The 19,097-nt window shown below is 37.0% G+C and overlaps 1 protein-coding gene across 1 annotated transcript in view; it reads right to left on the reverse strand.

Annotated features, from left to right (window-relative positions):
- LOC309802312 (ankyrin repeat domain-containing protein 26-like) overlaps window positions 1-19,097 on the reverse strand; it is a 162,158-nt gene that overhangs the window by 103,524 nt on the left and 39,537 nt on the right. Inside the window, exons 17-18 of the mRNA XM_082617748.1 lie at window positions 4,659-4,720; window positions 1,508-1,601 (exon numbers count right to left, since the gene is read on the reverse strand). Coding sequence (XP_082473874.1) covers window positions 1,508-1,601; window positions 4,659-4,720 — 156 coding nt within the window. The remainder of the gene's footprint in view (window positions 1-1,507; window positions 1,602-4,658; window positions 4,721-19,097) is intronic.

Raw genomic sequence — 19,097 nt, forward strand, 5'->3', positions numbered from 1 at the left:
TAGCACCCACTCCTGCTTCCAGTATTCTCTGGAGCAGCAATGACCTAACCTTGTTTCAGTGTAAATACACTGAAGTCATCTAACGAGAGTTCTCTCAAGTTTCCTCATCACCTCCACAATCACCTCCCTAACACCCTTCTTTCCCCCCTCTTTCCTTTCACTATATTCTTTCCTCTTCAAAGGTAGTCTCTGGATCTGTGGTCTTAATTCTCTCCCTTTGACATTCTTTTTATGGATCATCCCCACCACTTCTTTTTTCCTCTTTGCTTAGCAGTGGCACCTTACATCTATAAGTTCTACTTCAACGCTTTGCTACCCTCTGGCTATAAACACACTCAGAAAGAAAAACAAAATAATACTCTTCCTTGATCCTGTTCTGTCTTGAACTATCCAGTGGCTCCTCTTCCAGATTTCTCTCAATGCAAGCCTACACCCTTGCTACTCTGAGAGCTTGTCAGAAATGCACAATCCCAGACCTGCTGCTCAGCATGTGCACTTTTCACAAGGTCCCCAGGGGACTAATTAAAATTTGAGAAACTCTGGCCTATCAGTCTGCTTCTACATTCCCACAGTAAGAGTGGGAAAGCTTTGCTGTTCGTCTCTGACAAGTTTCGGTGCTGGAAGCTCACTTCAAATTTGTCTCACGTTTCAAATACTCTTCTCTTCCCTTTTCTAAAGACCTATTTTACTTTGCCCCCGTCCTCCACAGACCCCTGCTTCCTTTTCCTTCATTTACTCCCTGTAACCTCTGCCTCTCTCATTCTTTAGTCCTTCTTTCCTCTTCCTCATTTCCCGACTTTCCTTAGGTTGTAGAGTACCTTGAAACGGAACTAATAATTTAGCTCCTTAAAGGGGACTCTCAATTTAATCTGTGGCTGACACCAGATAAGATACACAGCTTCCCTCCTTTTCTCATCTTTTTCCTCACTATGCATTTGACAGGTGATTTTCCTTTTTTTTTTTTTGCATCAACAGTGTTATGTTTTTTTAATAGTTTTCAGAATATAAGCTGCGTAGCTTTTTAGAATAAAAAATGATATAACTTCAGGTACATGCTTTAGGACACTTGGTTAAACAACAAGCAAACTGTGTCTTTGAGGACCACCTCAAAAGGGTGGCACAGTTCACAGTGTAACTTGGTAACAGACATGGAGATAGATGATTATATCATGGCATGTTGTCTACAAAAGAACATCTGGACACTCAGAGCTTAAATAGAACACACCACACAGTTAGGTATTCAAGCACTGCTTTTTGGCCAAATAAAAACTGCCTAAAAACTGCTGATGGATTTTTGACAAGAAAAAAAGATGTAGCTGCTTAGTTCTTCTGATACAGCACTTCTTTTCCAGAATGAGACAGGCTCAGTTCAACTTGAAATCAGTGTGAGGAATGATACTTCCTCTTAACCGACAGGTGATTTTCTTTGGCTATTAGAATATATCAGAATTCCCATTTTAAATCAACATGCTGTCAAATGACTTTTTCATAAAAATATAGTTCTTACCTTCTACTTGTCCATTTAATATATTTTTTCCTCTTTGACCTGCAGCTCCAGATAAATGATCAACATACTTCTCTGGAAGTCTCTCAGAGATACTCTGTTAAAATTGATATTAATAATGAGTTGCATAAAGCTTTCCTAATCCCCTTCTAATAGCTGGAAATACCCTACTTTTTAAAAATTTCCTACTTTACAAGCAATTAGATTTAAAAATAAGAGAAGCATGCATTGAAAACCCAAACACTGAAATAGAAAACTTCATATACACTCTCTAGATCAAGTCTATCTTTTATCCTCATTTGGCTACTGACTCTGTAAACTGAGCATGGAAAGCCAGAGGAATTATTTTCACAGACAAAAAATGTGCCTGACTTACAGGCACATTTCAGCAAAGAATTAACTTCAAAACACCTAACTCTACTTTACATTCATTGTCAAAAGAAGAGAGTATTTTTAAAAAATATGTGTTTAAATAAATGCTTTAATAAGTACCCTTGCTATAAATTTAAAATATTTCTAAAGACAGAAATTTTTAGTATTAAAATAATATACTTGGCATGAAAAGAAACCATGAAGTATTTCATGTTGAGCATAAACAGAACACTGTAGAAGATGCTTCATTTAGGTAAACAAGGGCTTATAAGAATCTGTAATTTGATAAAATTTTTATTGATAGGAAAAATAGTTGAATAAAATAGCGAAGTAGTAATAAAAACTGTTATGTTTAAATAATAGGAGAAAATTTAAATATAGTTATGCAACTCTTCAAAAAAGTACAGCAAGCTTTAATAAGGGAAGAATAAGAACTTTTATTTATTAAGCATCTAAATGTGCCAAGCTTTTCTTATGCACATTTTATTTTCTACATACAACAACAATGATAAAAGTGATTGTAAGGACAGTTACCCCACTTCCTGTTTCCTGGTCCTTCCAAGATGCGAGAGTGTAATGATGGGATCCGCTGCTCTCTTTGTCCAGAATGTCCCTCTCCTGGACCCTGACATGACTGGCTCTTTCCCATCCTCCCCTTGGTAGCTTTTCTCACATGCAGATCTTTTCTGACTACCTAAATTCCACTCCCACTCCCATCCCCATCCTAACTACAAACTCTCTCAATGTTGTCTAACGTAACATTCTCCATTTTCTTTGTCTCTCACTGTTGTGGCCTCTCCCGTTGAGGAGCACAGGCTCTGGACGCGCAGGCTTAGCGGCCATGGCTCACGAGCCCAGCCGGTCTGCGGTACGTGGGATCTTCCCGGACCGGGGAACGAACCTGTATCCCCTGCATCGGCAGGTGGACTCTCAACCACTGCGCCACCAGGGAAGCTCTCTCCATTTTCTTTACATGAAGGACTTAACAGTGACTTATAAAGGATTCCTGTTGGGTTTTATGTTCCCACCACTACAGCCTTACCCCTCAATTGGTACAGTCAGTGTCTAACTGCCCAGCATATAGTTGGTATTCAATAACAGGAATTTATTTAAGAACAAAACATTTAAAATGTTGAGTGGACTTCAAGTACCAAAGCACTTGATACCTATAGGAGATCTCCGATAACAGTCTATATAGAAACTTAACATACCCCAAGCTAGAAATCCACATGCCCGTTCTAATTTTCCTATTCTTAACACTACTGTCATTTTATTGTCCTTCAGGTTTTAAAAAAGTGCCCCAGCATTTAGTGAGTCACTAATTGCCACTGTGACCATTTTTTATTAGTTTCTGCTTTATAACAAAGTGAATCAGTCATACATATACATCTGTTCCCACATCCCTTCCCTCATGCAGCTCCCTCCCTCCCACCCTCCCCATCCCACCCCTCCAGGCAGTCACAAAGCACCGAGCTGATCTCCCTGTGCTCTGCGGCTGCTTCCCACTATCTATCTACCTTACGTTTGGTAGTGTATATATGTCCATGCACTGTGATCATTTTTGTCTTACATTTCTATAGCACCCTTTACAGTTTACAAGGTGTGTTCACAGCTCTTACCACATCTGTTCCCTACACCTACCTGACAAGTGGGTACCAGTACCATTTTTACGAAGGACGTCACTGACGCTCAACCAGGGTAGACAAGTTTTTCCGAGATCCCACAGCTCGTGACAGAACCAGGATGCTACCATGTCTTTTGACTTTAAACACAGTGCTGTATCACTGCAGCAGCTGCCTAGGTCTAACAGATCAGGCCCTTCTTATCTCTTTCCATAGCTGTCACCTTACAACAGGTCATCATTACTTTATATTTACGTTACTTCAAGTATGGCTGCCATAAAGGTACTCAACGCACACTAGTTTATCCAAAATGGTGTGTACTTATTAAAACATCGCTAAACCAAACTGTTGTTATTATAACGCCACATACTTATTATTCCCCATTCTTTTGCTTCTCTTGAAACGTTCCTTGCAGATCTATTTGAAAATCCAAATGTACTAATACTTTCAAGTCTCAGGCACTATCTTTTTCAGGTCTAAGTGGTAAAAAACTACATTTCAACCTGTTTCTCTCTGAACCTCACTAGGAGTTTTACACATCCATATGTACCAAAGAGACATACATTTGCTTGGGAGACTGGGACTGACAGATACACCCTACTATATATAAAATAGATCAATAATAAGGACCTCCTGTATAGCACAGAGAACTCTACTGAATACTCTGTAATGGCCTATATGGGGAAGGAATCGAAAAAAGAGTGGATATATGTATAACTGATTCACTTTGCTGTATATCTGAAAGTAACACAACATTGTAAATCAACTAGACTCCAACAAAAATTTTTTAAAAAAAGAAAAGAAAAAAGAAACATACATTTGGCCATAGGCTGACCTGGAATAATGCTTCAGTTTTTAGATAAATTTAACTTCAGAACCCAAACTGATTCCTTATGACTTCTAAGCCTTGGTTTTTGCTCTGTGCTACACTGGTTTCATTAGGTGAATCTTGCAAATTAACAAAAGTGCACTATGTGGTAGTTATTATACTTAGCACACAATTATTTAATTAATTACAGGTTAAAAATGTAAGGAAAAAATTTTGAAGGGCAAATGCAAAGGTGAGAAAGTAAAGTCAAAGCACCCCCCCTTTATGTTTTAACATCATTCAGTGCTTATATTTTAAAATAAAAAATAATAATAATAATAGAAGACAGTACCTCAGAATCCCAAGGTGATTCTATACCTTCCTCTTCTCCTAATCCTAATGCTGACATCATATCTGTAAAATGCAGCCACAGATACATTAATGAGAACATTTACTACTATGAATTTTAAGTACATATATGTCTATCTCTATCCACAAATATTTAAATAAAATAAAGTAGCAGAAAAGAATTTCAGAGGGTTGAGGCATTTTCAGGAAGAAAAAGTTGGTAGTAGTTGGGATACTTCTGAAGAAACGGAGCAAAAGAAACATACTTAAAAAGAAATGAAAAAAAAAAAGGGCTTCACTGGTGGTGCAGTGGTTGAGGGTCTGCCTGCTGATGCAGGGGACACGGGTTCGTGCCCCGGTCCGGAAAGATCCCACATGCCGCGGAGCGGCTGGGCCCGTGAGCCATGGCCGCTGAGCCTGCGCATCCGGAGCCTGTGCTCCGCAACGGGAGAGGCCATAACAGTGAGAGGCCTGCGTACGGCAAAAAAAAAAAAAAAAAAAAGTCAAATTGTTATGATCTGTTTGCTCCTATGGAGCACGTTCAATATCAGTATCATTTTCTTTTTCTCCAATTTCTGGATTTGTTGCTCCTTCCTATAAAAACAAAACAAAACAAACACCTCATTCCAGAAAACATCATATTCATTCATTTGGTCATTCAATCAATCAGTAAGACCACAAACATTTACTGGATCTGTCAAATCATAGGCACTATCCTGGGAGAAAAGCTGGAAATATAAATAGAAGACCGATTCTGCTCTGTAGTCCAGGAGAGCTACATGAAAACAAGTAAGAACAGCAAAGTATCATTCAAAAGCTCTACAACTGATGTGAACAGAGTACAGGAAGGGCACACAGGAAAGAGGAGTCAGCTGTATCTGGGTAGCTCAGGAAATGCTGCAAAGACAGGTCTGTGTCTTAAAAGACACACACAGTGTAGAGCGGGGATGTGAAGGGGATTCTAGAAAAGGCAGCCTGAGCAAAAGGACGAGGCGTGAAACAACATAACAAGTCACGTGGAAAACTAGAATACAGTTACCGGGAATGGCATGGAGAGACAAAACTGGAGGATCAGAGCCAAACCAAAAAAAGCAAGTGTCCTCCTAGAACATGAACTTTCTCCTTCATGTGATGGGGATCCACTACATAAGTAGAGGTGTTACATCTTCACAAATATATTTTAGAAAGGTCACTCTGGCAGCAACGTAAAGATGAACATCAGGGGAGCAAAACTAGAAAAGAGCATTTCAAAATTATAAGTGAGAAAGTAATAGGAAATGAAAAATGGTAAGCAGGTAGAAAATACTGAACTTGATGAGCAACAGGATGTGGTGATTTCAGGGAGGGATGGAGTCCAGGATTTTTCCTGCTTTGGTATTTCAGTGATGTTATCTACTAGGATGGGGAAGACAGATGACAGAGTAGCTTACAAAGAGTCAGGAAAGAGGAAGGCATCAGGGACAATGTCTTCAGTTTGGGGCATAACAAATTTGAGGCACCCAGGGGACTTAGAAGAAAGATTTGGATAAGTGCATTTGGATTAGTAATAGATAAACTTATTCAGGAAAAGCATATGATGTTAAGATAAATATCTGTAAAATATACTAACCTGGTATAATTAAATGATGCAAACCTATGCAGAGTTCTGAACTTTTGAAAATATAAACAAGACTGGGGAAGAAAACTATGAGATTCAATTTTTCGATTATATATTGCAACATTTGTTTAAGGATATAAAATATACTCTTTCACGAATATGTGCAAATATTCCTTTCCTGGATATTATAGCAATAAGCATTTTTAAGTTTAATGAAAAGATTTAATTGTAAAACACCAACTCAAGAGACTACAAGAACACTCCTTTTCAAAAATTAATCTGAAAAGACAAGTTTGAAATTGTAGAAGAGAATGTTTATGTGATTATGGAATTATAAGGCATTTTTAAGTACTACTATGATGTACGAAAGAAATATAAAACCCTATTTTGAGTGTTGCTGTAGATCAAAAAATTGTTTCTTAAAGTCATATAAGACATTCTGGAAGTCTAGGAGCAAATAATTTGAATTGGTAAACTTGAAAATGTTTTTCAAAAATTAGTCGGGGACTCAAGCTTTTTGTGTCAGGTCATCTCTTCCTAACTAGAAAAACTATTATGAAGGTATGTAACCACAGATGACCTGGTGATTTATTATTAACACTTTTATTGAAGTGCACTGGCATTTTAAGAAAACAATTAGAGATGCCTTATCATTTTGGGCATTAAAAAGATCAATCCCTTTTCTTTGCTGTTAGTAAGATTAACGATAAACAGTTTTGCATAGAACATTTCTACATGTGTGCTGTTTTAATTTTCAATGAAAAGGTCCTTTTTTTTTTATAATAGTTTTAAGCCCAACGAAGGAGTTATCATCATAGGAGCCACAAACTTCCCAGAGGCATTAGATAAGTAAGTATTAAAATTTTTGTGATATATTCTAGAATAGTGATGAACTTTAAAAATATTGTGCTAAGTGAAGGAAACCCATCACAAAACATCACATATTATATGATTGCTTTTATATGAAATGTCTAGAATAAGCAGATCCATAGCAACAGAAAGGAATTTAGTGGTTGCCAGAGGTTAGGGAAAATGGGGAATAACTGCCAGTAGATTTGGGGTTGCTTTCAGCTGGAGAAGAGAGGGAGGGGGTAAAAATTCTCTAAAATTAGATTGTGGTGATGGTTGGGCAACTCTGAATATATTAAAAACCACTGGGTTACACTACCAAACGTAAAATAGATAGCTAGTGGGAAGCAGCGGCACAGCACAGGGAGATCAGCTCGGTGCTTTGTGACCACCTAGAGGGGTGGGATAGGGAGGGTGGCAGGGAGGGAGATGCAAGAGGGAGGGGATATGGGGACATATGTATATGTATAACTGATTCACTTTGTTATACAGCAGAAAATAACACAACATTGTAAAGCAAATTATACTCCAACAATGATGTTAAAAAAAAACAACACTGGGTTTTCGACTTCAAATTCTATGATATGAAAATTGTATCTCAGTAAAGCTGCTAAAAGAATCTGCTCACAACTTAAACATCACAAAGCTTTCGGGTGGGGGGTAGAGAGGATTTTTAGAATAAAATTTACTATAGTTTAAAAGTTTTATTGGTTTTATTATATAGAAGTTATTCATACTTTCATTTGATCTAATAGTTGGTTCTTGCCTAAGACTCTAGTTTAACATTTTGTACTTAATAGCAGTAAGATGGATGTGTAGCTCTCATAATAGATTGCTGTAGAATTATTTGTTCCTTGACTGGCTGACTTGCATGTCTTTGTCTCTGAAGGGCTGTATGCTATCTAGATGCACACATTTATCTATATGAACCTTTGTTCTGCCTTCTGGTTATTGAAACTGTTCTTTGAGCCACGTTTTATAAGGAACTAATCTGAATATTTATGTTCAAAATAAATATTGGTTGCCACTGTCTTTCCATCTTCTCTTTAGGATGTCTGTCCTGTTTAACTTGACCTTCAGCACAGTCAGCTTATTAATTTATATTTTCTTTTTGTATTCTCCCTTTAGCGCCTTAATACGTCCTGGTCGTTTTGACATGCAGGTTACAGTTCCCAGGCCAGATGTAAAAGGTCGAACAGAAATCTTGAAGTGGTATCTCAATAAGATAAAGTTTGATCAGTGTAAGTCTTAATTCGACGATACAGACATTATCTCCATAAAATGGTAATATATCAATCCACCCTGTTTGTGGTCCTTACTCAGGATGTCTTAAAAGACAAATTCCTTTAAATGTCTATTTTTCTCTCCTCTTGTTTGTCCATAAAGTCCATTTCTCAATGAACGTGTGTCCAGAGATTCTGTCATTTTGAATCCCGATTCTAAAGAAAGTTTTCTTTTGAGTACTTAGATAATACTTGATGAAATCTATGTATAAATGTTTCTTTAGATGAATGTAAAATATAAAATCATATAAAAAGCACCTGTATATTATGAGCATAGTACCTCATGATATAGTCACTTTGGGGCCAAAAGAGGGGAAGCAGACTATAAAACAAAACACATGGAAATATTATGGAACTACCTGAGTAATAAAAGCAGCTATTAAAGCTGCAGTATTTTCAAAGATACCTGAATCAATTCTTAAAACCAAATATGTTTCCGATAATAAGGGGGGCTTTTATGTCCAAAGTTATTTCAAGATGAAATTCTGAAAACAAAACGTCTATGAATGTGCTTTTTCAGTTTGTGGTTAGGCCATAATTAAAGGTTTGTAAATCGTTATCTGGCAACTCTACCTTTCTCTGTTTATCACAAAGTTATTTAAATATAATAACTTTTGTGATTTGTCCCAATGACAATTTTAATGGTGTGTTTACTAGCAGTTTTGGCTTTTTCCCCTTAGAATTTAGTGAAGTAAGCTTTTGTAAAATTACAGCTCATGATGGCTATCTTCTTTTTTCTTTTGCAATGTGAGTTCTTTATGAAGAGCTTTTTATTAGCTCTTCTGAAATTTTAATATTGTGTCCTGTCTGCATATAGCTGTTGATCCAGAAATCATAGCTCGAGGTACTGTTGGCTTTTCTGGAGCAGAGTTGGAGAATCTTGTGAACCAAGCTGCTTTAAAGGCAGCTGTTGATGGAAAAGAAGTGGTAACCATGACGGAACTAGAGTTCTCCAAAGATAAAATCCTAATGGGTAGGTTTTCTTTTTTTTCATTTTTTCCCTATCTTATACTGTTCATTATGTTAGACAAAAAATTCTTTTTTTAAAAAATTGCCACTTGATAATTTTTGGTTTGGTGGTAATTCACTCTGTTTTTTTTTAAAAAATTATTTATTTATTTATTGGCTGCATTGGGTCTTCGTTGCTGCATGCGGGCTTTCTCTAGTTGCGGCGAGCCGGGGCTACTCTTCATTGTGGTGCATGGGCTTCTCATTGTGGTGGCTTCTCATGGAACATGGGCTCTAGGTGCGTGGGCTTCAGTAGTTGTGGCTTATGGGCTCTAGAACTCAGGCTCAGTAGCTGTGGCGCATGGGCTTAGTTGCTCCGCGGCATGTGGAGTCTTCTTGGACCAGAGCTCGAACCCGTGTCCCCTGCATTGGCAGGCGGATTCTTAACCACTGCGCCACCGGGGAAGTCCGAGAAAAAACTCTTAATTTTGAGAGAAAGTTTATAAAAAAGAAAGGTATAGAAACATGCAAATATATACTCTAACAGAGCAACACAGTTTGGCCTGTTACAGAACAAATATATTATAAATTATATTACACTCTTTGGGGGGCATGAGTGCCCATGTCTTTCCTCTTGTCTGATATTGCTGATAAAAGAATAGTTAATTTTACTGTTTTTCAGAATTTAATTTTTACTTTAAATCTTGAATTGCCTTCAAAACAGGTTAGTTATGATATTCCTGTTAAATTAGAAGTTTATTTTCTAGAAATAGAATACAGCTTTTCCTTTTGATATAAGGATTAAGATGATAGTTTTTACAGTTTGGTTTTCAGTTGACAAATTATGGTTTACATGTGTTGTAGAGTGGAATCTACTCATTTTTTAAACTTTCAAACTTTTAAAATATTTATTAATGATATTAAATCATATGACTCTAAGAATGACTTTGAGACAAAGGAGCTTCATTCATTTAAATATACCTTCTTAATGGAGTATTTTACTTAAGTAAATTTTTATTCTTAGAGCCTGAGCGTAGAAGTGTGGAAATTGATAACAAAAACAAAACAATCACAGCGTATCATGAATCTGGTCACGCTATTATTGCATATTACACTAAAGATGCTATGCCTATCAACAAAGCTACAATCATGCCACGAGGGCCAACACTTGGACATGTATCTTTAGTTTTTCTTTTCTTTCAAATAGCGCTCCCCAGGAGCTTATGTAGGAAATTGCTGATGGAAACATTTCAAAAGAAAATTCAGCTACTTCCTAGGTGTGTTGATACTTTCTTCTTTAACTTCCTCAACTGTCTTGAAATCAGACATACTTGTGAAATTTACCTGCTAATAAAGGATATCCTTAATATTTCAGATAATATATTTACATTATGAAATGTAATTCAGGAATGACAGCAAAATATAATTCTTAAATATGTAGTTGCTCTTTTCCCCTCGAAAGAAATTATGTATCATAGTGACTGGTTCAATAGTTTTTCTAAGTTTTTTCTCATTGAGTACAAGTTTCATTTTCATATCTCTCTAATTATAGACGTTTATTTTTATTTATTTATGTTTTAAATTTTATTTTTGGCTGCGTTGGGTCTTCTTTGCTGCACGCGGGCTTTCTCTAGTGGAAGCGAGAGGGGGCTGCTCTTCATTGCAGTGCGTGGGCTTCTCATTGCGGTGGCTTCTCTTGTTGCAGAGCACAGGCTCTAGGCGTGCGGGCCTCAGTAGTTGTGATACATGGGCTCAGTGGTTGTGGCTTGCAGGCTCTAGAGCACGGGCCCAGTAGTTGTGGCGCACAGGCTGAGTTGCTCCGCGGCATGTGGGATCTTCCCAGACCAGGGCTCGAACCGTGTCCCCTGCATTGGCAGGCAGATTCTTAACCACTGCACCACCAGGGACGTCCCTATAGACGTTTTAAACATTTTTGTGCAACGAGGGACAAACAGTTGTATTGCAGCATTAACTACTTACTATTTATAAACTGCACTTTTGCTTTCCTCATTTTATACATAGCTGGTTTGGTAATCAATCACCATGACCATCTCTATTAAATGCCGCTGAGCTTTCAGCATCATGGTATTAAGTAAGGTCATGAGAGACAAATGATAATTCAGGTTATTAATGTAAGTGTTTCAAAACTGTGTCTGAATTTTTTCTGTTTTTCAATTGTCTGGGTGTACCTGTTGCCTGAAAATGATCGACGGAACGAAACTAGAGCTCAGCTTCTTGCTCAGATGGACGTCAGTATGGGAGGAAGAGTGGCAGAGGAACTTATATTTGGAGCTGATCATATTACAACAGGTTGGCTGTAAAGAATAGCTTTGGTTCAAATTGTGTTTGTTGGTTTAAAGATTTTTTTTAACCTGAGTTTTATGTATATTTCAAAATTTCAGGTGCTTCCAGTGATTTTGATAATGCAACCTAAATAGCAAAGCAGATCGTCACCACATTTGGAATGAGTGAAAAGGTAATGGCTAATTTTAATCCTTCCTCATGTATCAAATGTTGATGTGCCAAGTGTCTCTTTGTGAGAGAGGATTCTCATTATAAATTGATAGATTTTCCCCTGTCTCATTCCAAATGGATTTAACAAAGCTGACTCTAAACTAAATGTCATTTTCTGAGAAATGTAACATACTCTTTCCATTCCAGCTGCTCAAACAGTAAGAGTTATTACTTCATGAATTAACCAAATGATAATATAAATTCTTTAGCTTTTTTATTCATATGACATCGAAGACCTACTTGTTGAGCTTGCTTACTTTGCCCTTTCCACATACTTCACGTTCCTACATTATCACTGTGGCTCCATAAAGCAATTCCAGTACTCTGTGAATTGTGGATTTCTGGACTAGAATAGCTGCTAAGGTTTTCTAAGAAGGTACTCAGAACGATACTTAGGATTTAAAATTTTCTCTCTTGTTCACACTTTTTAGTATTATACTTTCAGAAGAATAATGAAGTTTTTTTGCCCTCAAGGGCATTTTTATATTGTATTTTTTCCTTGCCCCCATGATATTTATTTTCTTATGTATAGGATAGTACTTCCTCTGTTACATACATTAGTGTTGGAGGTTTTTCTGTTGGATTTCTTTCTTTTCATTGATTTTAGCTTGGAGTTATGACCTACAGTGATACAGGGAAACTGAGTCCAGAAACTCAATCTGCTATTGAACAGGAAACCAGAATCCGTCTGAGGGTAATGATCTTTTTTTAAATGTTTATTTATCTATTTAGTCAAAATGTGCCTAAATATTTGAGTGCTTGCAAAAAAACTAAAGTTCCTCTGTTTTATAAAGTTAATAGGTGCACCGGTGCTGCCGTGATTAAATATGTCATAGACTGGATTTTTGACATAGACTGGAACCCCTGATCATAGACTGGATCTTTATTTTATTCTGGCCATAGGCTAAGAACAATTTATATATATATATATATATACATATATATATATATATGTATATATGTATATATATATATATATATATATACACACACACACACACACACACATATATGTATATATATATTTTTTAAAATAAATTTATTTATTTTATTTTTGGCTGCATTGGGTCTTTGTTGCTACATGTGGGCTTTCTCTAGTTGCAGCGAACAGGGGCTGCTCTTCATTACGGTGGCTTCTCTTGTTGCTGAGCATGGGCTCTAGGGCACGGGCTTCAGTGGCTGTGGTGCGGGGCTTCAGTGGTTGTGGCACACGGGCTTAGTTGCTTCGCGGCATGTGGGATCTTCCCGGACCAGGGATTGAACCCGTGTCCCCTGCATTGGCAGGCGGATTCTTAACCACTGTGCCACTAGGGAAGCCCAGAACAATTTACATTGTGATTTAAATATTCAGTTCTTCTTTAGCTGATATATTTCTAATATTTTATGTATTTTCTTTAATTTGATTATTTTACTTGGACATGGTTATGCTCAAAATGTCTAGTAATTGTATTGTGTTTATATGACCTGTGCTTCTTGGTGTTGGTAAATTCACTTTTACATTTTCCACCCAATTTTATAAGGACAAAAATATAATTCGCTAGTAAAATATTGGCATAAACATTGTACAGGCGAATATGACACTGCCAAAAATGAACTGTTATTACTGCCGTTATTCATAAGCTGATAAACTTAATTCAGACTCACCTTTGGAAAGAGAGTTGAAGGATTTAAATGAAAAGTTCAAGGTGGGTTGCAAAAAAAAAATCAAATGTATGGAAGTCAGGGATCACCTCTAATGATACTGTGTTACAGTATTGAGAGGTGAGTGTGTTACCAAGTAAAAGAATGGAAATTATATCTTTTCTGGCCATTCTAGATTGAGTAAATTGGTGAAATCTCAAGAGGCAAAAGGAGCAAACTCCCTTTCCTTTTAGCACGTATACTGAAAAGAGAAATAGATTTCTGTGTTCACAGACCTTATTTAGAAAGCAGATGAGTACAGTGTATACTTTTATTTCTTAAGTAGCTTTTTGTTTAAGTAGTCCTCAGTTATCTCTATGATAGACTTTGAGGTTAAAAATGTAACATTTGAAAGTATGAAAGAGTTATCTTTAGGGAACCAAGCTTTTAAATGCATTTATCTTTCATAACTAGAAGTCAATAGATTTTATAGTTTTTTTAGGGTGCATAAAGGCTTTTTATCTCATTGAGGGTTTGTGCTTCTCCTAAGGTTTCTGCCTCTTACATATCTGCTTTGTATTTCAGGATTCGTATGAGCGAGCAAAACATATCTTGAAGACTCATGCAAAAGAGCACAAGAATCTAGCAGAAGCTTTATTGACCTATGAGCCTTTGGATGCCAAAGAGGTTCAGATTGTTCTTGAGGGGAAGAAATTGGATGTGAGATGATAGCTCTTGATGCATTGTTGGTTTTATTGCAAGACCATAGTAGCACTGCAGTAGTCGTATTTTGCAACACTTTTCTCCCATTCTTGGTATCACTCAAGGGTGTGAAACACTTTGTCAGTCTTTTGTCACATTTATCTAATTTTGATTATTCTCATGATGGACACCTACTGCAAACAGCAATTTACCAAAGAAAATAAAGAACTATCAGGATTGAAAACAGCTTGTTTGAGAAATGTCAATCAGTTATTAAGTTGAAAATAAGTAATGATTTTATGGTTGGTTACAGTGCTAGATGTGAATAGAAATTGTGCCTTTAGCTCTTGGGAAGTATTTTTACTTAGGAAAATAAAATTCTTGAAGGACTGTCTTTATTTCTAGATAGTACCACTTATCTTTGATAAAGAAATGATGCTATTTGGCTATTGGTAAATCATATTTCTACATACATCAGTGGAAACTTCATTAAGATGCACTTAATTATGATCTAGATTGACCATATATAAAGTGTTTTTTTAAAAATCTAAGAGTAGAGAATTGTGAACCTACAGATACAATCGGAATTTAAATGATTATTATAAGCTTTTTAAAATGCAGCTTGCATTTTCATGGTCTTTTTTATTTTAACATTACTATCACTCTGAAAATGAAGTTTATTTCAGAGCAGCAGCATTTTGTTAAATAAACAAGTAACACACCTCAAATTATGAATAACTATGTAATTATGCTTTGCGTTAAAACCAAAATAAAACCAAAAACCCAGTCCCATTCAGAGTGAACTTTTGAATTATGCTGTGTTAGAAATGGAAAGTTGTGTTTATTTTTCAGTCAGATTTTGTGAATATGAATGTGTTGTTACAGAATTTACAGATGACTTTACCTAACTCAGTAGAAAAATTATTTTAGAGCACATTGTAGTGGTTTTACAACCATACTATATTCTTGAAGTGATTTTATTAAAATTACCTACAGTTTTCTAGTACCTTTTAAGCTGTATATGGTCTTCGTTGAGGTTGGTAGAGGGAGCTTGCTACATGATATTCTTGCCCTTTATTTGGGTAATTTAAAATTTTGATGTACTTTCAAACTTAGAGAAACATTACCAGAATAATACAAGGAATTCTCATATACCCTTGATTCTGATATACCAGTTATTTTCATTTGCCCGTTTTTTATTGCCCCTGCTTCCTTTCTCCCTTCCTCCTCTCTTCCCTCCCTCCCTCCTTCCCTCCCCTTCTCTCTGTGTTTATATATATATATATATATATGAGTATACATGTCTTTGCGTGGACACGTTTTCATTTGTCTTGGTAGACTTCTAGAAATTGCTGTGTGATGTGGTGAGTTTCTGTTTAACTTGTTAAGAACCTGATGAACTGTTTTGAAAGTAACTATATAATTTAATGTTCCAACTACCAGTGTATGAAGGTTCCCGTTTCTCCATATCTTGTACAGTGTTTCTTATAGTCTTGTCCTTTTGACAAAGCCAACCTAGTGGGTATGAAGTAGAATCTCATTGTGGATTTAATTTACATTTCCCTAGGACTAGTGATTTTGAACATCCTCTGCTAGGCTTTTGGTCATTTGTATATCGTCTTTGGAGAAATGTCTGTTGAAATCCTCCCTCCCCTCTTTGGGTTGTTGTCTTCTGTGTTGTAAGAGATCATATATTCTAAAGACAAGTCCTTTATCATATGGATCTTGTTTTTTTTGTTTTTTTGTGTTTTTTTTTGGCGGTACGCGGGCCTCTCGCTGTTGTGGCCTCTCCCATTGCGGAGCACAGGCTCTGGACGTGCAGGCTCAGTGACCATGGCTCACGGGCCCAGCTGGCCGCGGCATGTGGGATCTTCCCAGACCGGGGCACGAACCCATGTCCCCTGCATCGGCAGGCGGACTCTCAACCACTGCACCACCAGGGAAGCCCAATCTTGTTTTTTTTTTTAATCCAGTGTGAAAATCTCTGTTGTTTGAGTAGGGTGTTTAGTTCATTCATATTTAATATTTATGTAGTGGCTTTTACATCTGCCATTTGCTATTTGTTTTCTGTTTTTCTCGTATCTAAAGAGATCCCTGTGTTCCTCTTCTTCTTTTTTGGCTGCACAGCATGGCTTGTGGGATCTTAGTTCCCCAACAGGAATTGAACCCGGGCCCTTGGCAGTGAGAGCACGGAGTTCTAACCACTGGACTAACAGGAAATTCCCTGTTCCTCCTATTGTGAGTTATGTCTTAGCAGTTGCTCTAGGGATGACAGTACGCATTTATCACTCTTGATCACAGGCTCCTTCAAAATAATACAAGTTTAATTCTGTCAAAATGTAGTAAATTTGTTGCTTTCTTACCTACTTCTTGGCCCTAAATAGCAGAAAGAAGAGGAGAGGTGACCTAGAGAACCTCAGTCTCTCCACTGGGAATTGGAGTAGCCTCTAATTTTAGCCACAGAAGGTTTTCCTCAACTGTATATGTTGGGATTTTGCAAAAATCCTGTTCTGATGAACCTCCAGATGAGATTGGTGGGAGGAGTGAGTGGTGTGGCTCTTACTCCTTAGCTGCCCAGAATGATTGTCATCTCTGAAGTGGTTATAGGGAAGTCGTGTCCATATCCCCCTCCCCGACCCCCCACCATCCCATACCTCCTCCTTTTAGTTTAGTGTATATTAGCAGGTTGGGCTAGAGGAATCAGCTGCTATGCGGTTGATTTTTTTTTAACCCTTTCCCTTATTTGCCTTTTACTCCTCCCCTTAATCTAAAAGCTCTGTTTAATGCAACTGGAAATCTTTATCCTCCTCCCTCCCCCTTCCTTTATATATTGAGGCTTTGGGGTAGGAGAAAAGTGCACAACCCACCACCCCCCTTCCCCTCTGCATTAAAATTCCTTATTTACCCCTTTTCCCCTTCACATTTCGTCCCACTCCTTTTCTGGCAAAAAGGAGCCTTTTCCTCTCTGTGACCCTAAGAGCATACTGCACAAGGGAAATCGCCCCCATCCAGATGTGGCTCCACTCTTCATTTCTCTTGTCTTCTGCTGCTCTTTTCCTGGTGCTCTTTTTGTCGGTGGGGTGTGGGTAATAGAACAGCCATGGGCTTTTGGGGACTTAAAGTTAAAGCTGTTTGTTTTTTCCTTTTCATTTATAAAAACACTAAACGTTCAATTTCAGAGAACCAAAAATCCCACCTTCCCACAGAACACTACTAAGGGGCATGTCTTCTGCTCCATACCTTTTCTGGTTTTCTTTCTCTCTTGTTAATGCTTTTAAAAACAAATGAGTTTTTTTAATATAAATAAAGTTTTTAAAGTGTGAAAAAAAACAAACACAAAAGAATTAAGAAAATGGTCATAGGAACATACATATTGATAATTACCTTAAACGTGAATGGATTAAATGCTCCAACCAAAAGACACAGGCTTGCTGAATGGATACAAACACAAGACCCATATATATGCTGTCTACAAGAGCCCCACTTCAGACCTACGGACACATACAGACTGAAAGTGAGGGGATGGAAAAAGATATTCCATGCAAATGGAAATCAAAAGAAAGCTGGAGTAGCAATACGCATATCAGATAAAATAGACTTTAAAATAAAGAATGTTACAAAAGACAAGGAAGGACACTATATAATGATCAAGGGATCAATCCAAGAAGAATATATAACAATTATAAATATATATGCATCCAACATAGGACCACCTCAATATATAAGGCAACGGCTAACAGCTGTAAAAGAGGAAATCAACAGTAACACAATAATAGTGGGGGACTTTAACACCTCACTTGCACCAATGGACAGATCATCCAAAATGTAAATAAATAAGGAAACAGAAGCTTTAAATGACACAATAGGCCAGATAGATTTAATTGATATTTATAGGACATTCCATCCAAAAACAGCAGATTACACTTTCTTCTCAAGTGCGCACAGAACATTCTCCAGGATAAATCACATCTTGGGTCACAAACCAAGCCTCAGTAAATTTAAGAAAATTGAAATCATATCAAGCATCTTTTCTGACCACAACACTATGAGATTAGAAATGAATTACAGTGGAAAAACAAAAAATACACAAACACATGGAGGCTAAACAGTAAATTGCTAAATAACCAAGAGATCACTGAAGAAATCCAAGAGGAAATCAAAAAATACCTAGAGACAAATGACAATGAAAACACAACAATCCAAAACCTATGGGATGCAGCAAAAGCAGTCTTAAGAGGGAAGTTTATAGCTATACAAGCCTACCTCAAGAAACAAGAAAAATCTCAAATAAATAATCTAGCTTTATACCTAAAGGAACTAGAGAAAGAAGAACAAACAAAACCCAAAGTTAGCAGAAGGAAAGAAAACATACAGATCAGAGCAGAAATAAATGAAATAGACACAAAGAAAACAATAGCAAAGATCAATAAAACTAAAAGCTGGTTCTTTGAGAAGATAAACAAAATTGATAAACCATTAGCCAGACTCATCAAGAAAAAGAGGGAGAGGACTCAAATCAATAAAATTAGAAATGAAAAAGGAGAAGTTACAACAGACACCGCAGAAAGACAAAGCATCTTAAGAGACTACTACAAGCAACTCTATGCCAATAAAATGGACAACCTGGAAGAAATGGACAAATTCTTAGAAAGGTATAACCTTCCAAGACTGAACCAGGAGAAACAGAAAATATGAACAGACCAATCACAAGTAATGAAATTGAAGCTGTGATGAAAAATCTTCCAACAAACAAAAGTCCAGGAGCAGATGGCTTCACAGGTGAATTTTATCAAACATTTAGAGGAGAGCTAACACCCATCCTTCTCAAACTCTTCCAAAAAATTGCAGAGGAAGGAGCACTCCCAAACTCATTTTACGAGGCCACCATCACCCTGATACCAAAACCAGACAAAGATACGGCAAAAAAAGA

This window comes from Mesoplodon mirus, assembly GCF_964341445.2.
Source record: "Mesoplodon mirus genome assembly, chromosome: 4".
NCBI lineage: Eukaryota > Metazoa > Chordata > Mammalia > Artiodactyla > Ziphiidae > Mesoplodon > Mesoplodon mirus.